The following is a 19,963-nucleotide window of genomic DNA, read 5'->3' as shown; positions in this document are numbered from 1 at the left end:
AGGAGGACACAGCATTGTTATCCCACGACAGATCATTTCCACACCCATGGACGTGAGCGAAAATACAGTCACGGAAAGAAAATAACATAACCGAGACTAAACATCCCAAAGAAGAAATCCAGAAACGCCGGGAGCAACAGAGGCGGCAGGGCAAGTTATTAGCTGTACAGACTCCCTCAAGGAGAACTAGCACACCATAAGGAGCAACTCTCCCCAGTTAGCATTAACAAGAGCACCTAGTTCCCTACAGAGAGGCCAGTTGCAGCGACACCGCCGATTGACGACTTCCATATGCGGAATGTCCCTCATTCAAAGACAAATGGTCAACTACAGATCATCAACTCAGACCTAGCACGTCACTCTCGACCCAAGAGCCCCCCCTTAGACGCAGCCTCATCCAGAAGACGACTAGCCCGAAGAACCAGACGCAGATCTCACTGAACATGAACGCCACGCATGAAGTTATCCAACATACACAATGATAACCTCGACCCACACTGACAAAGGAAGCAAGCACTCCCGGTGGCACACCATAGGTCGCAACAGAGCGCGGTGCAGTGCAACTTGATCCCTACCGCCGACAATGCGGAACCTGTGAGCTTTTGTTTGGGGACCCTCTTGTAAAGTAATCAACCCTAGACCCGAACTCAATGAGAGTGTAATCGCCAAAACCAACCGCAATTAGCTCAGTTTGTACAAAAGGCTCTTAACATGCGCTATGATGTCCGACCAGTCCAACCATGGTTCTCTAAAACAAATCTCCTGAATTAAAAACCAGCTGACATACGTGCGGGATGCGAAAACCCTGTCCAACACTCCTTATTCGGTCCCTCTTCCTTCGTCCTTGGGCGGCGCCTTTCACTCTTGCTCGGTCTCTCTAGCCATCACTACGATCACGCTTTTCACTTCTTCGCATTGTTTTGTCTTGTCTTCCTCACCCCTGGCTTTCCATCCCCTCCATCACTATTTCACCCTCTCTTCCCCCATGTCTGTCTTGGACTTGTTTCATTGTTTCGATGTATTCTGCGCTGGGTGTAGGCGACCTGGTTACGATTGCTTTTCATCGTCAACCCGCTATCTTCGTATTCCGTCGTCTCCGATCTGGTCCCGTGTAGTTTTTGGTTCGCCTAAATCAACTAAGGCTACCCGTTGCTTCTACCCACTATCTGCCTCTCCTGCCGCCCTGACCTCCTTCCGTAAGCCCATCTACGCCATACCTCGACAACCTTATCCATTTTTACACCTATCCTCCATTAGATGTAGGCGACCTACATTAAGGGATTTCCTCTCACCCCAGACCACACTAGACCGACACACTGATATACTATAGATCACAGCGCCGTAGATGCTAGAGCTTTACTCCAAAAGCCTGATTATGCAAACTAAAAGAATAAACTCAAGTAGGCTCTAGTAAATAAAGAAACCCAAACGGGCAAAATCTCGACATATTCTGCCTTATCACTTTTATGTTGACTCAATTAATCCGACTATAAGATACGATATATCTCACTTCGCATAAAATCAAAGTATGAGGGAAGGACAGAAACCCCCTCGGGCCATGAGCACCCAATTAATTGGCCAAGCTAGACAAACAAAAAGAATGTGATTCACCACTCTCCCCAGACACCCTGATGTATCACCTATGACACAGAACATGGCACACTACTTGAAAATAACAAAAACCGTACCGACAAATTACATACCGATGACAACGCATGACAAGAGTGCATAGCGCTGTATGGCAGGCTGCTCCTTATTAGTACCTACAGTTGATCAGACTGAAACATAGACTCGTTTTCATCCCATATAGCAGATTCCCAAACTGGGGTACGCCAAATAAAAATAATAATTCACCACATTAGCAATTTCTTCTTCTTTTAATTAACAGTACATTTTAATTTTCCATCCGGGGCTGTACCATTTGGGTGAGTAATTTCTCCGCTTTGAGTATAGTTAAACATCTAGTGTTCACGAAATAAACAACCAATCTGTCAAATACAGGTAGCCTAGTAAAAAATTACATCCAATCACACTTAACCGTTACTCTCTCGCGGGAAACCCTTAACTCTTGCGCAGACATTTAGCAACGGAACATGACAATTTGAAAAAATAAGCCACAGGAGTTTTTGAGCGAGAATAGAGACGACTTTCGAGTAGTAAGACACATATAAAAGCAACAGATACCATTAATCATAAGGGGCTAGGTGCGTCTTAGATGGTGAGCTACCGAGTGGCTAGGACAGGCAAGCCCCATACTATTGTGGAGGACTTAATAGGCTGGGCAATGCTGGGGAAAGGCCAAAAAAACTATACAGACAATGCCTTCATCAAACAAAACTGCTGTAAGCGGTGGGTCCTCTCCTACTTCAACCGAAAAGAAGGAAGTATTGAGGGAACCCCAAGGCGAGAGCGGCGTTGTGAACACATAAATTAATAAAGACAAGACGAAACACGAACTTCACTATAAACTAACAAAACACAAACGAGAGACAGACCTGAACCGACAAACTTATTTAAACACCGGGAACAGCCACGAACAAGGGAAAACGCCTACACATAAATGCATGAAAGACAACAAACCGAACAGTCCGTAGGTGCGACACAACCAACTGACAGACGGAACAAACCCACCACAACGAACACTGTGAAACAACCTACCTAAATATGACATCTCAATTAGAGGAACGCCAAAACACCTGCCTCTAATTGGACCATACAGGCAACCTTAAACCAACATAGAAACAGACAAACATAGAATGCCCACCCAAACTCACGTCTGACCAACTAAACACATGACAACAACTAACGACATTAGGTTTTCAGGAACGTTGGACCAATCTGTCCTTCACGACCATGGTGACATGGCAGGAGATGTTTTGAACCAATTACTGCTTCGCGTACAAGCCAGTGAATTATACGTGTTACAGCTGATAGTAACCAGAAGGGCGGCCTGGCAAAGCTCCTGATTATGTCTATAGATCTGGATTATTAATGGTATCTGTTGCTTTTATATGTGTCTTACTACTCGAAAGTCGTCTCTATTCTCGCTCAAAAAACTCCTGTGGCTTATTTTTCAAATTGTCATGTTCCGTTTCTAAATGTCTGCGCAAGAGTTAAGGTTTCCCGCGAGAGAGTAACGGTTAATGTGATTGGATGTTAATTATTTTACTAGGCTACCTGTATTTGACATTGTGTTGTTATTTCGCTGAACACTAGATGGTTTAACTATACTCAAGCGAGAAATAAACTCACCCAAATGTACAGCCCCGATGGAAAATATAAATGTACTGTTAATTAAAAGAAGAAGAAAAATGCATAATGTGAATCATATTTTTATTTGGCGTACCCCAGTTTGGGAATACCTGCTATATGGGATGAAAACGAGTCTATGTTTCAGTCTGATCAACTGTAGGGTACTAATAAGAGCAGCTGCATACAGCCTATGCACCCTGTCCATCTGGTCAGGGTAAACTAATTGGTAACTTTATGTATTTATAGTCCATTTSTGTGTCAAGGGAAAATGTGAATGTGATCAAATTTTGTTTATATTCAAAATTGGGCTGGCTAGGCTGCCTATACTTTTTTTAATCAAAAACGATTAAGTGGAATTAATGAATCAACATAAAAGTGATGGCAGATGTGAGATTTTTTTTTTTATAAGGCCTACAGTTTATGCAAACATTTATAAAGCAAGCTCAGCCCTGTGAGTTCTATTGTCTATCAGTTGTCGTCTATGTGTCTGGGTAGAGGAAATCCCCCTCTTAATCTAGTCTACATATAATGAATATGAACAAATATAAGTGTCAGGTATGCGTAAATGGCTGTACGGGAGTCAGGCGCAGGAGAGCAGATATTGGGTAGCAAACGTAGCCTTTTATTTAGGCGAACCAAAAACACACGGCACAACGAACACGAAATACAATACGGGTTGACATAACCAAGCGTAACCAGTCTAACCCAGCGCATACATCAAACAATAAACAATCCCACACAAAGACATGGGGGGAACAGAGGGTTAAATAGTGATTGAGGGGATTGAAACCAGGTGTGAGGAAAACAAGACAAAACAAATGGAAAATGAAAAGTGGATCGATGATGGCTAGAAGACCGCCGCAAGAGTTAAGCGCCGCCCAAACAAGGAGAGGACAATAAGGGAGTTTGACAGGGTTTTCATCCCCCACGTTGTCAGCWGTTTTTTTCAGGAGTTTTTTAAAACCATGTGACTGGTCACATCATAGCSCATATWAAACCTTTTTACAACTGACTAATCGCTGTCATACACTCTCATAGAGTTGTCCTAGTTATRTAAAGAAAAACTCCAGGCCCCAGTGGGTAAAAATTGCCCCACCGCTCTGGGACCTATGGTGCCACCAGTCTGCTTGCAGTTGTCAGTTATCATTTGSTATGTGGATAATCAGGGCWTTGTTCAGGAACATTTCTTGGGCTACTTTGATGTGTCAAGTGGGCGAGATGCGTAGTCCGTGTATGACTTTATGAATTTTGAGACWTCATAGAGCAACTCGTTGTCCAAACCTACGATGGCACAGCTGTAATGGAATGTATCTGCTATTTCTATTTACAGCTAATTCCCCTCCTGTTTCCTGATTTTTATTCTAATTTATGGTTATTTCACCTTTATTTAACCAGGTAGGCAAGTTCGAGAACAAGTTCTCATTTACAATTGTGGACCTGGCCAAGATAAAGCAAAGCAGTGTCGGAACCAGTGTCAACAACACAGAGTTACCACATGGAGTAAAACAAAACTCAGTCAATAATACAGTTAGAAAAGTAACATCTATCTATCAATGTGAGCAAATGAGGTGAGATAAAGAGGAGAAGGTAAAAGGCAAAAAGGCCATTGGTGGCAAGAACACTTGAGTAAATACATATAGCAAGTTTAAAACACTGTGGAATGGTAGATTTGCAGCTGGAAGAATATGCATAAGAATAGAAATATACAATCCAATGGTGTGCAAAGGAGCAAAATAAATACATAAATACAGTAGGGAGAAGGGTAGTTGTTTGGCGGAATAAATATAGATGGGCTATTGTACAGGTGCAGTAATCTGTGAGCTGCTCTGACAGCTGGTGCTTAAAGCTAGTGAGGGAGATAAGTGTTATTCCAGTTTCAGAGATTTTGTAGTTCGTTTTCCAGTTCATTGGCAGCAAGGTACGAGAACTAAGGAAAGGCGGCCAGAGGAGGAATTGGCTTTTGGGCGTAGTGACCAGAGAGATATACCTGCTTGCGGAGCGCCGTGCTACAGGTTGGGTGCTGCTTCTATGGTGACACAGCGAGCGAGAAGATAAGGGGGGAACTTTACCTAGCAGGGTCTTGTAGATGACCTGGAGCCAGTGGGTTTGGCTACCATTGTCAATCTTTCCCTCCTTGACAATTACGATACTGAAGCCCCTTCTCAATGTGCCCCGCTCATACACTGGCACAATTGAATGCTTCCCCTCCAAGCACTGTGAGTACCCATATCAATTTTCTCCCCACTACTGTATGTAGACTCAATCACATTGTCACGCCCTGACCTTAGAGACCTTTTTATGTCTCTATTTTGGTTTGGTCAGGGCGTGAGTTGGGTGGGCATTCTATGCTTTTATTCTATGTTTTTGCGGGTATGGTCTCAATCAGAACAGCTGTCTATTGTTGTCTCTGATTGGGAACCATACTTAGGTAGCTTTTTTCACCGTTCTTTGTGGGAAGTTGTCTTGTTTGTGGCACTATTGCCTTAGCTTCACGGTTTGTTTTGTATGGTTTATTGTCGGCGTCATTCTTAAATAAAGTAAAATGTACGCTCACCGTGACACACATACACAGCACAATCACATTATTACACATCAATGATTTTACTCCTTGCTTGGACTAACTCATTCTTAGCTCTTTTGTCTAACTGTGTAGTGTGTTGTGTTATTGTTTTTTGTCTTCCCAGTCAAATCCTGTCCTGCACTGGTCAAGCCTCTGAACACCTCAACTCATGCCTCATACCCTCATTCAATCACTGCTGTGATCCTTTTCCAACACTGTGTAAGTTGCCCTCTCATTCCCATTCCCCATAATATTGTACTAGAAATGYCTTTATTAAAGGCTTTAAGTTAAAATAATTAGTCTTTGACWAATTTTTAAACACATTTTGTYGTGTCTGTGCATTCCGTGCCTATACCATGGGTCTCCCATCCTCCTCAATCATTCAAGTCACCAGCCTCCACTGCTATGAACAGAGGTCCTCAWAGAAAGTGACACCAAACCGTCTATGTTGACAGCCGGATCTCACGTAACAATGTAAATGTAAATCCGGGTTTTACATACAAAATAATACGAAATGCTCTGAGACCAGGTTGATGTTGAAGGATCAGGAATGTCCTTTGCTTCGGCTTCAATTCCATGTGATAGKTTTTTTTGTCTTTCTCCCAACAATGTTTTACTCCACTGTCTACAGAAAGGAACAAACGATGGAAAGACTATTGTTAAATGATCTGAACAAAAAGCAGTCAAGCAGTCAATCTGACAAACACACACACACACACACACACACTAGAMTATATCTTTGAGGAGAAAACGACAAAAAAAATCCCTTCAGAACTTCACAGTCTGTCTTTTGTCAGGCTATCTAGCAGTGCTATCACACTATRTGAACGCACGCTGATGCCCCTCAGTAGGCCTCTGCTGCATATCTGTCTGCCTGTCCATCTGTCAGCCTCTGCCTGTGTGTCTGAGAGCGCTAAAGCACAGTGGAATCTGACAAMACAAAGCAGTAAGAGCTCTAAAAAAACAATGAACGCTCTACTCTATAACCATTGTTTTAATAAAGCTCTACTCTATAACCATTGTTTTAATAAAGCTCTACTCTATAGCCATTGTTTWAATAAAGCTCTACTCTATAACCATTGTTTTAATAAAGCTCTACTCTATAGGCATTGTTTTTAATAAAGCTCTAATCTATAACCATTGTTTTAATAAAGCTCTACTCTATAGCCATTGTTTTAATAAAGCTCTACTCTATAACCCTTGTTTTAATAAAGCTCTACTCTATAGCCATTGTTTTAATAAAGCTCTAATCTATAACCATTGTTTTAATAAAGCTCTACTCTCCTGTGATGACCGACTCAACTGAGCGTTCCTTTTAAGCTCTAAAGGTGGGAGAAGGGAGATGAAATTAAGACTTCAGCATCTGACTCCCCGTTATTGAGGGGGACTGGACGAAACGGATCTCCGCTTGTTTGAGTCATTAGCGGACATTTGGGGCTCAGTAATAGACAGAGCGCCGCACTGATAAGGGACGTCAAACCCGCCATATTTTCTATTAGCTCTATCAACTCTAATCTAAAATGTATGGGCAGGGATACGGATAGGCTACATCTCCGATGACTTGTGACGATAGTCAATGAAGATACTGTACATCTATGAATAGCAATGCTATAGTGAAGAGAGAGAACATTTGATCTTGTCTCTATCGGATATGATAAGGCATCATGAATGAAACTGAATAAGTGAATGGTGCATTGGCTTGAATTATAAGGGTATCTTCAGTATAACAAATGGCGGTTATCTCTTGGACTGAACAGTCCATGTATTTATTGACAACCTGAAGTAAGTGTCAATTAGGCTTACTCCATAAGTTCCAGRCATACAATTTGCATGACAAAATACAACGTGTTATCAATATCTCAATGTCAATGTCATGCATTAAAGATGTCTCTCATTATCATAATCATGTATTATCATAAAAAAAATACTTTATTAATAATTTATAATTTGCATAGGGAAACGACTAATAAACCAGAGTTACATATTAAGCATCAGCAAAAAAAAATCCAGTCCTTACAACCTTAAAGGGATTGTTCACTCAAATGACGAAAAAAACGAATTGTTATTTTGTWATTTGGGTGAACTATCCCTTTAAAAACATTGTAAGATATATATATTTTTTTGCGGTGTCTCTCTGAAACCTCCAAGCACGTTGTTTTGAAAGGGCACAAATGAATGTCATGTCTTCTGAGAGGCAGGCAGGGAGGCATGAAGGCTGACTAGCTGCCTGAGGAGTGACAGTGTTCGGAAGAGACCAGCACTAGGAAAACAGACATTGTTGAGAAAACAAAGTCTGTGCACTGTTCAAGATTATACTTAAGAATTTGTCTCAAGTTTTGTTCTAAAAACCTACATCCCAAAGAAGTTGCTTAAAAATATGACCTGTTTGAATGGAGACACACTTTAGATTAAGTAGTAGAATGTATTTTCTTTGCAAAATTCTTATTCTAAAATACTGAAATTGATTCAAAWAGGAACTTTGAATCACTCAGTAAGGACCACTTTCAACAACACTTTGCTAAATGAAACACTTTGCTAATAAAACAAATGATAATAAAAAAAATAGTACCTTGTGTTCTTTGCTATCGGTCCCTCTCAACATTAATATATTGTTTTTGTGCGTCTGAGGGAAAACAAGTAGGAGGTCATGAATTAGAACAATGCATGTTGATTCCAATTATGGTAAAAAGCAATGAACAAGATGTGCTAATGATGAAAAAAGAAGGTGTTTGTGTGCGCTATCAAGAGCCAGTGTGGAATATTTAATATCAGATTTATTTTCCATGGATGTTGTGTTGTGATGAGACTTTCAATGATTCCCTTCAACACAGTGTCTGCATCAACACAACAAAACATTGTGGGTATTTATCTCTCTTAGCGCGGTTGAAACAATCAAGGCTTTGATTATAGCGACTCTTCAAGACGGCACCGATAATGAGATTGTCCCCCACTTCATCGTCAAGGAGTGGGGGAATAAAAACAGACAAAATGCTTAATAAATGGCCACGGTGTTTTATTTTATTCACATCCCCCCCAAAAAGGAAAAAGCCACAATTTTCAATTAATGAAGCTGGAAATTGTGTGCTGGGTCCCTCCAGACTCGCATTAACTATGACTGGAGGGGCCAATCATACTTAGATCCGTGCTGTGGTCTACATTTTCTATGCAGGACATGCCCAATACTCTCCCCCTCTCACACCCTCCACCACCCATGCTGAGGTTGTCGGTGCAGGGCCACTATTAGTGCTGGAGAGATAAAACTGGAAGTGTTGCTCCCAATTAGCGCATCACTGACCAAGCTGTGGGTTCTCTTCACCCGTAACGCTGGCTGAGAGACGGAGGGAGGGATGAGCAGGGAGGGAGAGATAGGGAGAGGAAAGAGGAGAGAAAGGGAGAAGCGATGGACAGTGAGAGAGAATGGGTGAGAGTGGGAAAAAAAGAGCGAGGGAGTGAAATGGGGCTTAAGCATTCATTTTGAGTGGAGAGACAGGTCCCATTGACATTTAACAGCGTTTGTGCAACTTGGTGCGGAGGTTATGATGCAAATGAGGAGGAATTAAAAGTGGATAGAGGTTTGTCATTGATGGATTGCAGTCTGGCAGTGCTCACCACTTCCTCATGTCCATCAGGGGCGATTACTGTGTAATTAAACCTTATTTCTGGACTCTCCGGCGCATAATTACTTGTGTGGGGGGGGGGGGGGGGAATTATGGAACCATCATCTAAAAGCTGTGGAGGCAGAAGTGCGTTAGCGTGATGGTCTCTCCGCTGTCTCAGTCCAATGTCAGATCCAGCCGGCTGACAGTGCAGAAGAACAGTCRCTTTTAATAAGAGGTGAAAACATATTAAACGACACAGTATGCTGATTATAGTGGAATTAGGCTTTCAAGTGCTCCAGTCCTTTGTGTTATTTGCATAATGTATTCTTTCCATCCACCTCTTCTAGAGCTTTGGGCAATTTCCTCTCACAATTTGAATCGATTGCACATTGAAGGCTACTTAAAGGGGATTATCACTTTGCATATTTTAATTGTTGTGCGGGGAGAGGTATGTTAGGTGTATCCTGTTGAGTCTGGCTCTGGCCAGGTGATTCTAGGTGTGCAGTGGTGACCAGAGTAACCCTCCAAGTTCACACATACACAAACACACACACGCACGCAGGCAGGCACGCACACACACCAATATTTGCAATGCAAATGAAGAGCACAGGAGTAAGTGCCTCTTTGATATCAACAAAATGACAACACATTGATTTAACAGCACTCCACTAATGATCTACCGGTACTCATACGATTACCATAACAATACATACATATATAACTGTTTCAATGAAACCTGAATTAACTAACATTATGTACTGTATCTATAAACCCATCCAAGGTTTGTATTGTAATGMGAAGACCTTGGACCTGCAACATATTGTTGCTATGTAGACTCTCAGGGCCAAATTGTAATAGAATGTACATACACGCAGTAAGGATGGGACTGGTTGTAGCTTCTCAAATCAACTTAAWWYTTCATGTTTTGTTTTAAAAACAAGGTAAGAAAAAAGAACAGTGGCTGAACCTCAAATCTCACAGACCTCATAAAGCAAAGTACAATGGACAAAGACCAAGCAGACACTCCATTGCTCAGCAACCTGAAATCTCAGTCTGCTTTGCACAGCTAATTACACTGTAGCTAGCTTCCTACGCTTACCATCAACCATATAATGATGCTTTCAAAAATGGTAGGGATAAAAGCACCTAATTTACATTCATAGTAGTCACTTTATGTGAATTCTTTGTGTGAGGTAAGGTTTTAGTGTTTTTACTTGACACTTTTCCCCAAAAAGTAAATGAATTGTTACATTTTAATGAGAGAAATGTATGACTACACTTTTGGTGCTCTGCAACATAACAGAGATATATTTTAATTGCACACGTTGTAGGTTGAGGTTTGTTAAAAAATGTGCATTATCTACTATATACTGCATACACAGTGCATCTTGCTGTGAAGATATTCCATATTATCKGTGTTTGATATCAAATAATTTGCACTACAGGAAATGTACATTGTGTAAAAACAACSCATTTAACACTAAAGTACATTTAAACAATTCAATTAACCCCCCCCCAAAAAAAAGATGACAAAGATCTTAGTTTTTTTTCGAAAGTACAGCCTTGATTTAAATCTAAACTACACCCTTACAAAAAAGGGTTCCAAAAGGGTTCTTTGCGGAGGGATAGGGTTCTACCAAGAACTGTTTTGATCTGAAGAACCCCTTCTGGAAGACAACGTTTCTTTGTAAGGCAAAGAGTTGTACCTAGAATTTTAACATCCTAAGAACTGTTTTTGGAAGAAAGGTTCTCTGATGATTCTTCGGAAGGCAAGAAAGGATCTTTGGAAGGTAAGAGGGATTTAACATAGAACCATATATCATATTTCCCAGCATGCTCTATTGCAGGGTGATTTTTTGAATTGTTTTAAAATTTTGCAYGTACATTGATTGGTTGRTACATTTTATGCTACACAAAGATTAATAACATMTTTTTTKAACTAAACCAATCTGTTAGTAGTTGGACTTATTACACCTGTTAAAGAGATGGTTATTCCAGTGTAGATCATTGAGGTAGTCTCAGTATTCAATCTTCCCTACGCTGGCAGTCATTCTGAATGCAGGTTGTGGGTGATACAAATTCCACTTGTTGGATATCCTAACTCYGAGTGTACAAAGCATTAGGAACACCTGCTCTTTCYGTGACTTAGACTGACCAGGTGAAAGCTATGATCCCTTATTGATGTCAACAGTTAAAACCACTTCAAGGGGAGGGGATTTTTAAGCCTTGAGACAATTGAGACATGGAATGTGTATGTGTGCCATTCAGTGCGTTTGAAAGGGATATGGTAGTAGGTGCCAGGTACACCGGTTTGAGTGTGTCAAGAACTGCAACGCTGCTGGGTTTATCACAGCTTCCTGKGTGTATCAAGAATGGTCCATCACCCAAAGGGCATCCAGCTAACAACTGTGGGAAGCACTGGAATCAACATGGGCCAGCATCCCTTTGGAACGCTTTCGTAACCTTGTRGAGTCCATGCCCTGATGAATTAAGGTGCTTCTGAGGGCAAAAGGGGGGAGGGGGTGCAACTCATTAGTAAGAAGGTGTTCCTAATGTTTTGTACACTCAGTGCATAATGTATTGTTATAATTCATTTAAAGGCTGGCAGAACCATTCATAGAGGGAAGAACCTTTAGATTATAAAATGGTTATTGGTAGGATCCTTCAGAGGGTTCTAGGTAGAACCATATACGGCTGGTTCTTTAAAGAACCATATATATAGGGTTTTAGATAAAGGGTTCTACCTAGCACCAAAAAGGGTTCCCCTATGGGGACAAACCGGAGAACCCTATACGGTTCAACATAGCACCTCTTTTTCTAAGTGTAAACTCTGTACTGTTATGTTGGCATTCAACAAAGTGAGAGAATGTCATGAAAACAAGCTTCATTTTCAAGGAACASAAACTCAATTGAAGACCTTAGATCTTAAAAAATACAAAAAGAAAACATMATTTCAAGAAARCATCTTTAATGAATCAGTTGTTGTCTTTTGTACCTCAGACAGATTACATGAAAATACATTTAAGTCGACTGCAAGTATGGCAACATATTCACACATATAAACATGTATGTGGTGCATTTTGTATGTATTTATGTATATAAATATGTACAACAGAAACACGTTACACTCAGTTAAAGTTTTGTGCAAGTGTGTTTTATATATACTAATTATATATAAAATCCCACACAAACCAAATCATATTCATGTGTGCCCACGTAATATACACAATCACACAACTACAGCTCACCAAAGATTAAAGCAACGCATTGGATTATGCATCAAGAGAAACCTCGGAGAGGACCTGCAAAGTCCAACAGTTTCCTCCCGTCCACCAGAAATGTTCCCTTGCRGGGTGTTGTGTGTCTGTCTGTCGCTCGGTGTCTTGAGTGAGTGTGCATCCAGCTGTCAGACACACGTTAGACTCTACCACCATCTCCTCTGCTCAGTGCCTCTGAGGTAGACTCCAGCTCAAGGACCTGTGATTTCCTGCTCCCACCCACTTCCTTTTTTGTTTTTCTTTTGTTCGATTTGTCAACAAATGTAGGACATTCAAAAGACACAAATGAAATACTACATGTATAATATGTAGCCATGAGGTAGAAATGTCTCAAAGAACACTATAATAAAAATGATTGAATAGAAAGCGGGGAAAATAAACAAACACAGAAACCACCAATAACATTGTTTGCCAGTTCTGGTAAACAAAGTAAAAAAGGAAGCCAAGAGAAAAGTACATAGCAACAAAACAAAGACAAGACAAGATGATTGGTTGGATAGTACAATTCAAGTGATTTGGTTGTTTCGAAAGTACTGTATATGTGAAGGAATGGGCTTTTTGTGCTCTCAAGTACATCAGTAGGTTTCAGTTTAGAGAGGGCAGACTGAATTATGGGATAGACCGCGTTGTGGTCAGTCTGTTGACAGACTGCACTGCAGTTTCCATGTGCTGTTGACGCGCTGTCACACACACACACACAAACACACCCCAGCGTGTCCTTTCCTCTCCTCAGTGAGAGGAGAAGTGAGATTCACACGCCTGGGCTGTGGGTCAAGGAGTAGGGAGCGAGACTCCATTTTCTATTTCCAGAACAAGCCTTCTAGTAATGAGCTTTTACACATAAAGTACAATCAGGCTGTGAGAATCAGTCTGTTGACACTGTATCATGTTTGTGAAACATTTGAACATTCCGATGAATTAAAGTTATGTGAAAGTGCATTCAGGTAATTCTTAAGTAACTCCAGAGGTAAACTAAATCTGACAGGTTGACGTGGATGTTTTGTGTTTTAAGGTTTGTTTGTGTGTAGTATATCAATAAAACATTGTACATTTCACCCGCCTACCAATATTTTATATGAGTGAAGTATAATTTGRGTCAAACTTTCAAAGGCCATGTAAGYGGTTATATTACGGTCATGTTACTTCTGTGGATCTACCCTCTTATCTACCCAAGTGAGAGAAATTGGAGAAGTGTTAAATCTTAAATAGCCGAGACATCGTGGTAGACTAGTGCAATGTGCAGTCACAGCAAGTTCCATCTAAATTCCATTGAGTGCTAAAATGGAAAAGGTATGCAAACTAGAATTGGAAATATTACCAATCAAAGGAAGAGATAAACGTTACACTAGTCACAAGCTGACAAAACAAACAAAAACGTAAAGGCAAGCAACATGGTGCTGGCAATCTCAGTGCTCGGGGATTGCAAACCAGTGATTATGAACACCAAAACAAAAATACACACAAAGGAATGCTATAGTGCAGCTGTTGTACAATAATGATACACCTACGGTACATCAACACCACCATGGTTGTGCATAGCAACAGTTACGTACAGAGAACAAAAGAAGAGCAACAAAATACATTCAAATGCAATGAGCTATGAATCACTGTTCTGTGGGTCTTTTGGAACTGACCACAGTAGGTTGACTGAACGTTTCTTAAAGGTCCAATGCAGCTGTTTTTATCTCAACATCAAATMRTTTCTGGGAAACATTGAAGTACCTCACTGTGATTGATTTMAATTAAAATGGTTAAAAARAARMAAATATARCTTCTCAGCAAAGGGCAAATTCTAAAGCAAGAATTTTGCTAGGACGTTCTGGGAGTGGTCTGAGTGGGGTGCTGTTATTGGCAGAGAGGTTTGGAACTCTCTTTCTTATTGGTCTATTAACTATTTTACCGCATGGTGATATCACCATGAATGGCCAAAACTCCATCYCACCAAAACAGGCAGAAATTTCAGGCAGTCTTTTCAAATAGCKCGTACACTAAAATGACATTATCATAATTTTCACAATTTCCCAGTATTATTCCAACCTCATAGTGTGAAAATATATATAAAACACAGGACAATCATTTTTTGGACTGTACTGGGCCTTTAAGAGCCAGGATGAGTGTCCAATTAGTGGTATATCCACCCTGACCATGTGCTTGGGGTAATGTGTGTACATACTATACAATGAGGATGCAATTGGCCAAATACCTTAAACAATACCTAGCTCCTACCCGCAAGCCCTTGTTGAGTCTCCTTGCAGAGATGACACAACTGGATAGGTGTTAGCAATATGACCGGAAATCTCCAGAGCATTCCAGAGATCAATCGTTATAGCCATAGTGTTGTGAACAATCTAATCATGTCAGATCTGTACCTGGATAAGCCAATGAGGACCTCTGGTAAGGAACTGAAAACAGGTTTGGAATTGAGCCCTGGTGCTGAACCTTTGACCTTGGTGATGAATAAAGCTGGCAGCCTTTTCTCATTCAAACTGACTCAACTGGCTGACATATAGCAGTAATTAGCAATTGGCCATTTTGGATCTGAGGATGTCCCCGACTGCTCTGCTGCCTCCTAGATGAGTTGAAACCAACTGAGGTAGAACAGAAAGTATGTGTGATCCTGATGTTGCATTTATTCTGGGAAATACGGAATCACACACTGTCACGGCACCGCTCGCTTTTTTTCCATTTGGTGGCGTTTCTGCTTCATCGTCAACTACAGTAATTCTATGGCTTCCTGTGATAACACAATAGCAACTGAAGTCCATCGTTCCATCTAAAGAGTTGTTCGTTGTTGACAACATCCCCCTAACATTCATATGAGCCACTATACGTGGTCATCAGTGCCCCCTTAAAACATCAGGGGAACAACTCTCTWGAGTCAATCAATACACAACTCAGGATCAGAAAAAACACACTCGGGCATCGCATTTTCTAAAAACCTTCAAATGGAAACTGAACTCATCACCAAAATCTTCATTTAAGCACCTTCGGATAAGAAAAAGAGGAATCTCCATATTGACTTATTTGTCCCGTCGTTCCAGAACTAAATCTGGTTACATTCATTTTCATCTCCTCGACCGTCTCSCCTAGAAGGTTCGAGGTAAACCTAACACTGGTTCTCTAGATATTATATAAATGACTCAAATCTTGGTCTTAATACTCTCAGAGGATTGTAGTGCTTTTGTGTGGTGATGACGTTGAGGTACTGTACAATTCACAAACACTTTCCTGAGTTTTTTTGCAGACAGAGGACCAAAAGAGATGAAGTGCATGGATCGGGGGTCCAGATTACTGTCACCCCCTGAGGAATACTGTTGATACTTGGTGAAATGGCAGGAGAAAATGGCAACTGCCACTCTAATTTTAATTTTGCTGTTGAAGTTTAAAGCTCATAATATCAGCACATGCCATTAATGTAGATTGTGAGGCAAACAAAATCATAATACATAAAAAAAGAAATTAGAATTAAGAAAGCACCACTACAGGCACTTGGTTAGCCAATTACATTTTAGGGGACAACAACAAATGTATATATACACACAGGGTCCTCCTCTGTCTCTTCTCAAGTTGACCCCTTCTTAATGTGTATAACTATGCCTGACTTTAGCAGCGTCAAGCATCCTAATGAAATCTCTGCTCGTTACCTGCAAAACCATCAGGTATCACTCCAACCAAGTCTCTTGATGTTTCTCCACCTCTGGTGTCAGGTCTCGCACGTGGGGGGTTACGTCRCCCCTCTTGTGTGCCTTCCTCTCTGGTTAGCACCACAGCCAGGTCAAAGAATTCCCAACGCCTCTTTCTTGAGGACTTTCCCCCCCGAGGTTCACTGACCGCACCCAAACATTTTGTTCCACTCGGTGTACGTGTCGATCTCTTTCTGCGATATACTGGGCTGGAATTTGCAAAAAACACTGTCAAAGTCCTGGTAGGTGAGGGGTCGCATCTGGCCCGTGGGCATGATGCTCACCGAGAGGTCCAGGCCTTGGGAAGAGGTRTGCAGCATGCCCACCAGGGCCTCCTGGCACAGCCTTGCCACGTCCAGGCCGGAGAAGCCCTCTGTGCGCTGGACCAGCAGCACCAGCTCCTCCTCACTGAGGCAGTACTTGCGCTGGGACTGGGACAGCAGCTGGCTCAGCATGTGGTGGCGGGACGAACCGTCTGGCAGCGGCACCAGGACCCGCCGGCCAAAGTACCGTCGCAGCCCCTCGTCCATGTCCTGGGGCTTGCTGGTGGAGCAGACCACCAGGACGTGGTTGTTGGAGTCATCGGCCGGCCCCAGGAGCAGCGCATCAAGCTGGGCCAGGAGCTCGGCCTTAAGCCGGTGAACGGGGCTCTCGTTGCTGAGCTGGGCTGACAGCAGCATGTCCACGTCGCTGATGAACAGCACTGAGGGCTGGCGGCAGCGCGCCACCAAGAAGGAGGCCCGCAGGATCTTGTCACCCTCTGCCAGCCACTTGGTGGCCAAGGTGGAGCCTTTGAGCTGCAGGAAGGGTGCCCCCAGCTGGCTTGCCATGCAGCGGCCCAGCAACGTCCGGCCCGTCCCTCTGGGGCCGAACAGTAGAACGCACTTCGGGGCTGAACCTAGGCCGYTGAACATGTCCGGACGTAGCATGGGCCAGAGAACCTCCTCCTTCAGAGTGGCCTTGGCCAGCTCCAGGCCTGCAATGTCACTCCAGTCCACTGGGGGTCCCTGCTGCAGGATCTCAGAGGTCACCATGTCCAGGAGGTGGGGGTCGCTGCTCTTCAGCTGMTCCTCAGCGGGCYGGGAGGATGAGGTCGCCCCCGTCAGGGAGAGGTGGGAGAGGTGCAGGCGGTGCTCGTCCCCTTGGTCGCTCAGGGAGGGAGAGGTGAAGCTGCCCAGGGAGTCGGCTGAGCGCGAGCCACCCCGAGTGGAGGCATAGGACGGAGGGGTGAGTGCTCCACCCGCAGACTGCTCAGAGGCCATGGGCTGCTTTTGGGTATGAAACGGCAAAGATGACTTGTCAGCGTTCCTGTCAAAACTGTTCCCTCCGCCCGCATTTGAGATGCTGCTGTCCGGTACCCTGTACATGGGGCTCTCTGCGGAGCTGCGCGCCTGGCCRTAGACAAAATTTCCATAAGTGGAGTCCATCTCTCCTTGCCCTGTCATGTAGAAGGCTTTTCTCTTCAGAGAGTTGGACGAGCTGCCGTTCAGAGGCGTGGGCGCGATGGGGCCAAGGTTGTGCGACTGGTAGGGGTACCCGGGGAGCGTAGAGGAGGGAGGCAGGGGGGTGGGAGCGGCGATCCCTGACGGTAGGTAGGAGGATGGAGGGGGGGCTCCCCCGGGGCTGTAGCCTGGCCCCACAGCGCTCTGGGAGGGGTACCCGGCATGGGGGTAATTGTAGCCCGAGAGGTTGGAGGATCCCCCATTGTAGGTCGGGACCAGGGAGGGGTGTGGGGGCGGAGGAGGGGGCTGCAAGAGACCGGAGCTGTGCAGTGGGGAGGTGGTGACCTGGGAGCTGTAGCCCAGRTAGGAGCCACTGTAGCTGGGGCCGTATTCCTGAGAGGAGCCTGCAGARGAGTGGAGRGCCGTGRCGRTGTGACTACCACAGCTGCTGCTGGAGTAACCAGGCTCTGTCAGGCCGCTGGAGGCCAGGCCCGGGGAYGGMGAGCTGCACATACCAGCCACCTCCGCCGCCACCCCTCCTTTCCTCATGGACATCCCCTCGGGGACGCAGTAKACCCCCTCCTGCCAGGCCTCRCCCTCCCCCTTCCTGCCGTTCATCCCGGCCTCGGCGTAGGAGTTCAGCAGGGCCCTYTCACTGGGCATCTCCAGGATGCCAGAGTACTTCTCAGCGTACTTCTTGAGCAGGTTGGAGGCGGTGAGCGCAGAGATGTCGTCGTTGGCCCAGGCGTACTGGTAKGTGCTGCCGCCRCGCTGCAGGTGRCCCCGGTAAGCCTCGGCCTTGTGGGCCGGCGAGCGCGTGGTGGAGGTGATGTCAAAGTGCTGCTCCGCCCACTGCGCGTGCTCTGGGGTCCACTGCATCTTTAGGCCTGCAACGGCAAGAGCATAGAGACAGACAGGACAGTTAGGTTGGTCTTATTTATAAGACAAGGTACAGCCACTCAAAATTCAGCATCTCTTCACTTAGGCTCTTCACTTCACTCTTCACTCAGCATCTCTTCACTCTGTCAATTGGTCTTCGTTATGCTGTCAACAGATTGATTTTAATGGCTGTGATGTGATGACAGTTTATTGGGTGTGATCAAACACTGTCATGCTTATGATAGTACGCACTGTATTTTGCTTAATCATGGAGATTCACTACTGCCATTTCTTCAATATAAAATCGAGAATACAACTCATGAATATGTATATGAATCAGAGCTCGGAGGTTATACAGTGGGTCATTTATGAGGTTATACAGTGGGTCATTTATGACACGATTCACACATCATGATCAATAATTAACATCCACGATGACTAATGTACTACTGAGCAAAATGTGTTCTAGTTTAATGAAATTTTACATTATTGAATAATAATTACTGTGAATAATAATTTTATATTTGACGTCCATCAGTTTCATTTAGTGAATGGCTTAAAGATCCAATAAGTCACTTTTTGGGGCGACCCGACCAAATTCACATAGAAATGTGTTTTATAGATCTGCCATTCTCATTGAACGCAAGTCTAAGARGCGGTAGATCTGTTCTATGTGCGCTATTTTCATGCTTTCTGTTCTTAAGCTTAGTTTTTGTGTCTTTTACTTTCGGTTTTGTACACCAGCTTCAAACAGCTAAAAATACAATATTTTGGTTATGGAAAATATATTACACAGCGGTTTAGATGGTACAATGATTCTCTATACTATACTTGCTTGTTTGGTCACATAAACTGAAATTAACCCTAACCCTAACTGTTATAATTTTTGCAGCCAGGAAACGGCAGAGCGATTTCTGCAAAGTGCATCTTTAAAATAAATGTAAAATAATATATTCATGAAAATGACTAACTAACGAAAATTCTTGACATTTAAGTCGCCTGATTATTTTCGCCTCTCGCATTTMTTTTGTTTCTTGGAACACGGATGGTAAATATGACACGAGTAATGACAGATCACATGAAGGACACTGCCTCTCTGCCTTGGGACCGGGCTGGCCGCTACCAGGTTAGKACAAAATAATGCACCCTGCACAGAACAATATGACACAGACATGGCAGGTCACTCCATAATCCCTCTCTCATCTCAGGCGGCCGGAGATGGTTTCAGAACGCGCCTCGCCTAGTGCAGCAAAGCAATCTCCCCCCGCCG

The 19,963-nt window shown here is 43.3% G+C and overlaps 1 protein-coding gene across 1 annotated transcript in view; it reads right to left on the bottom strand.

Moving 5' to 3' along the window:
• Positions 1-12,368: 12,368 nt before the first annotated feature.
• LOC112069947 (fidgetin-like) overlaps positions 12,369-19,963 on the bottom strand; it is a 35,152-nt gene continuing 27,557 nt past the window's right edge. The window contains exon 2 of the mRNA XM_024137347.2: positions 12,369-18,701. Coding sequence (XP_023993115.1) covers positions 16,513-18,701 — 2,189 coding nt within the window. The 3' untranslated portion in view covers positions 12,369-16,512. The remainder of the gene's footprint in view (positions 18,702-19,963) is intronic.

Source organism: Salvelinus sp. IW2-2015, unplaced genomic scaffold, assembly GCF_002910315.2.
Source record: "Salvelinus sp. IW2-2015 unplaced genomic scaffold, ASM291031v2 Un_scaffold1167, whole genome shotgun sequence".
Classification (NCBI taxonomy): Eukaryota; Metazoa; Chordata; class Actinopteri; order Salmoniformes; family Salmonidae; genus Salvelinus; species Salvelinus sp. IW2-2015.
This window is presented reverse-complemented; position numbering and strand designations above follow the sequence as displayed.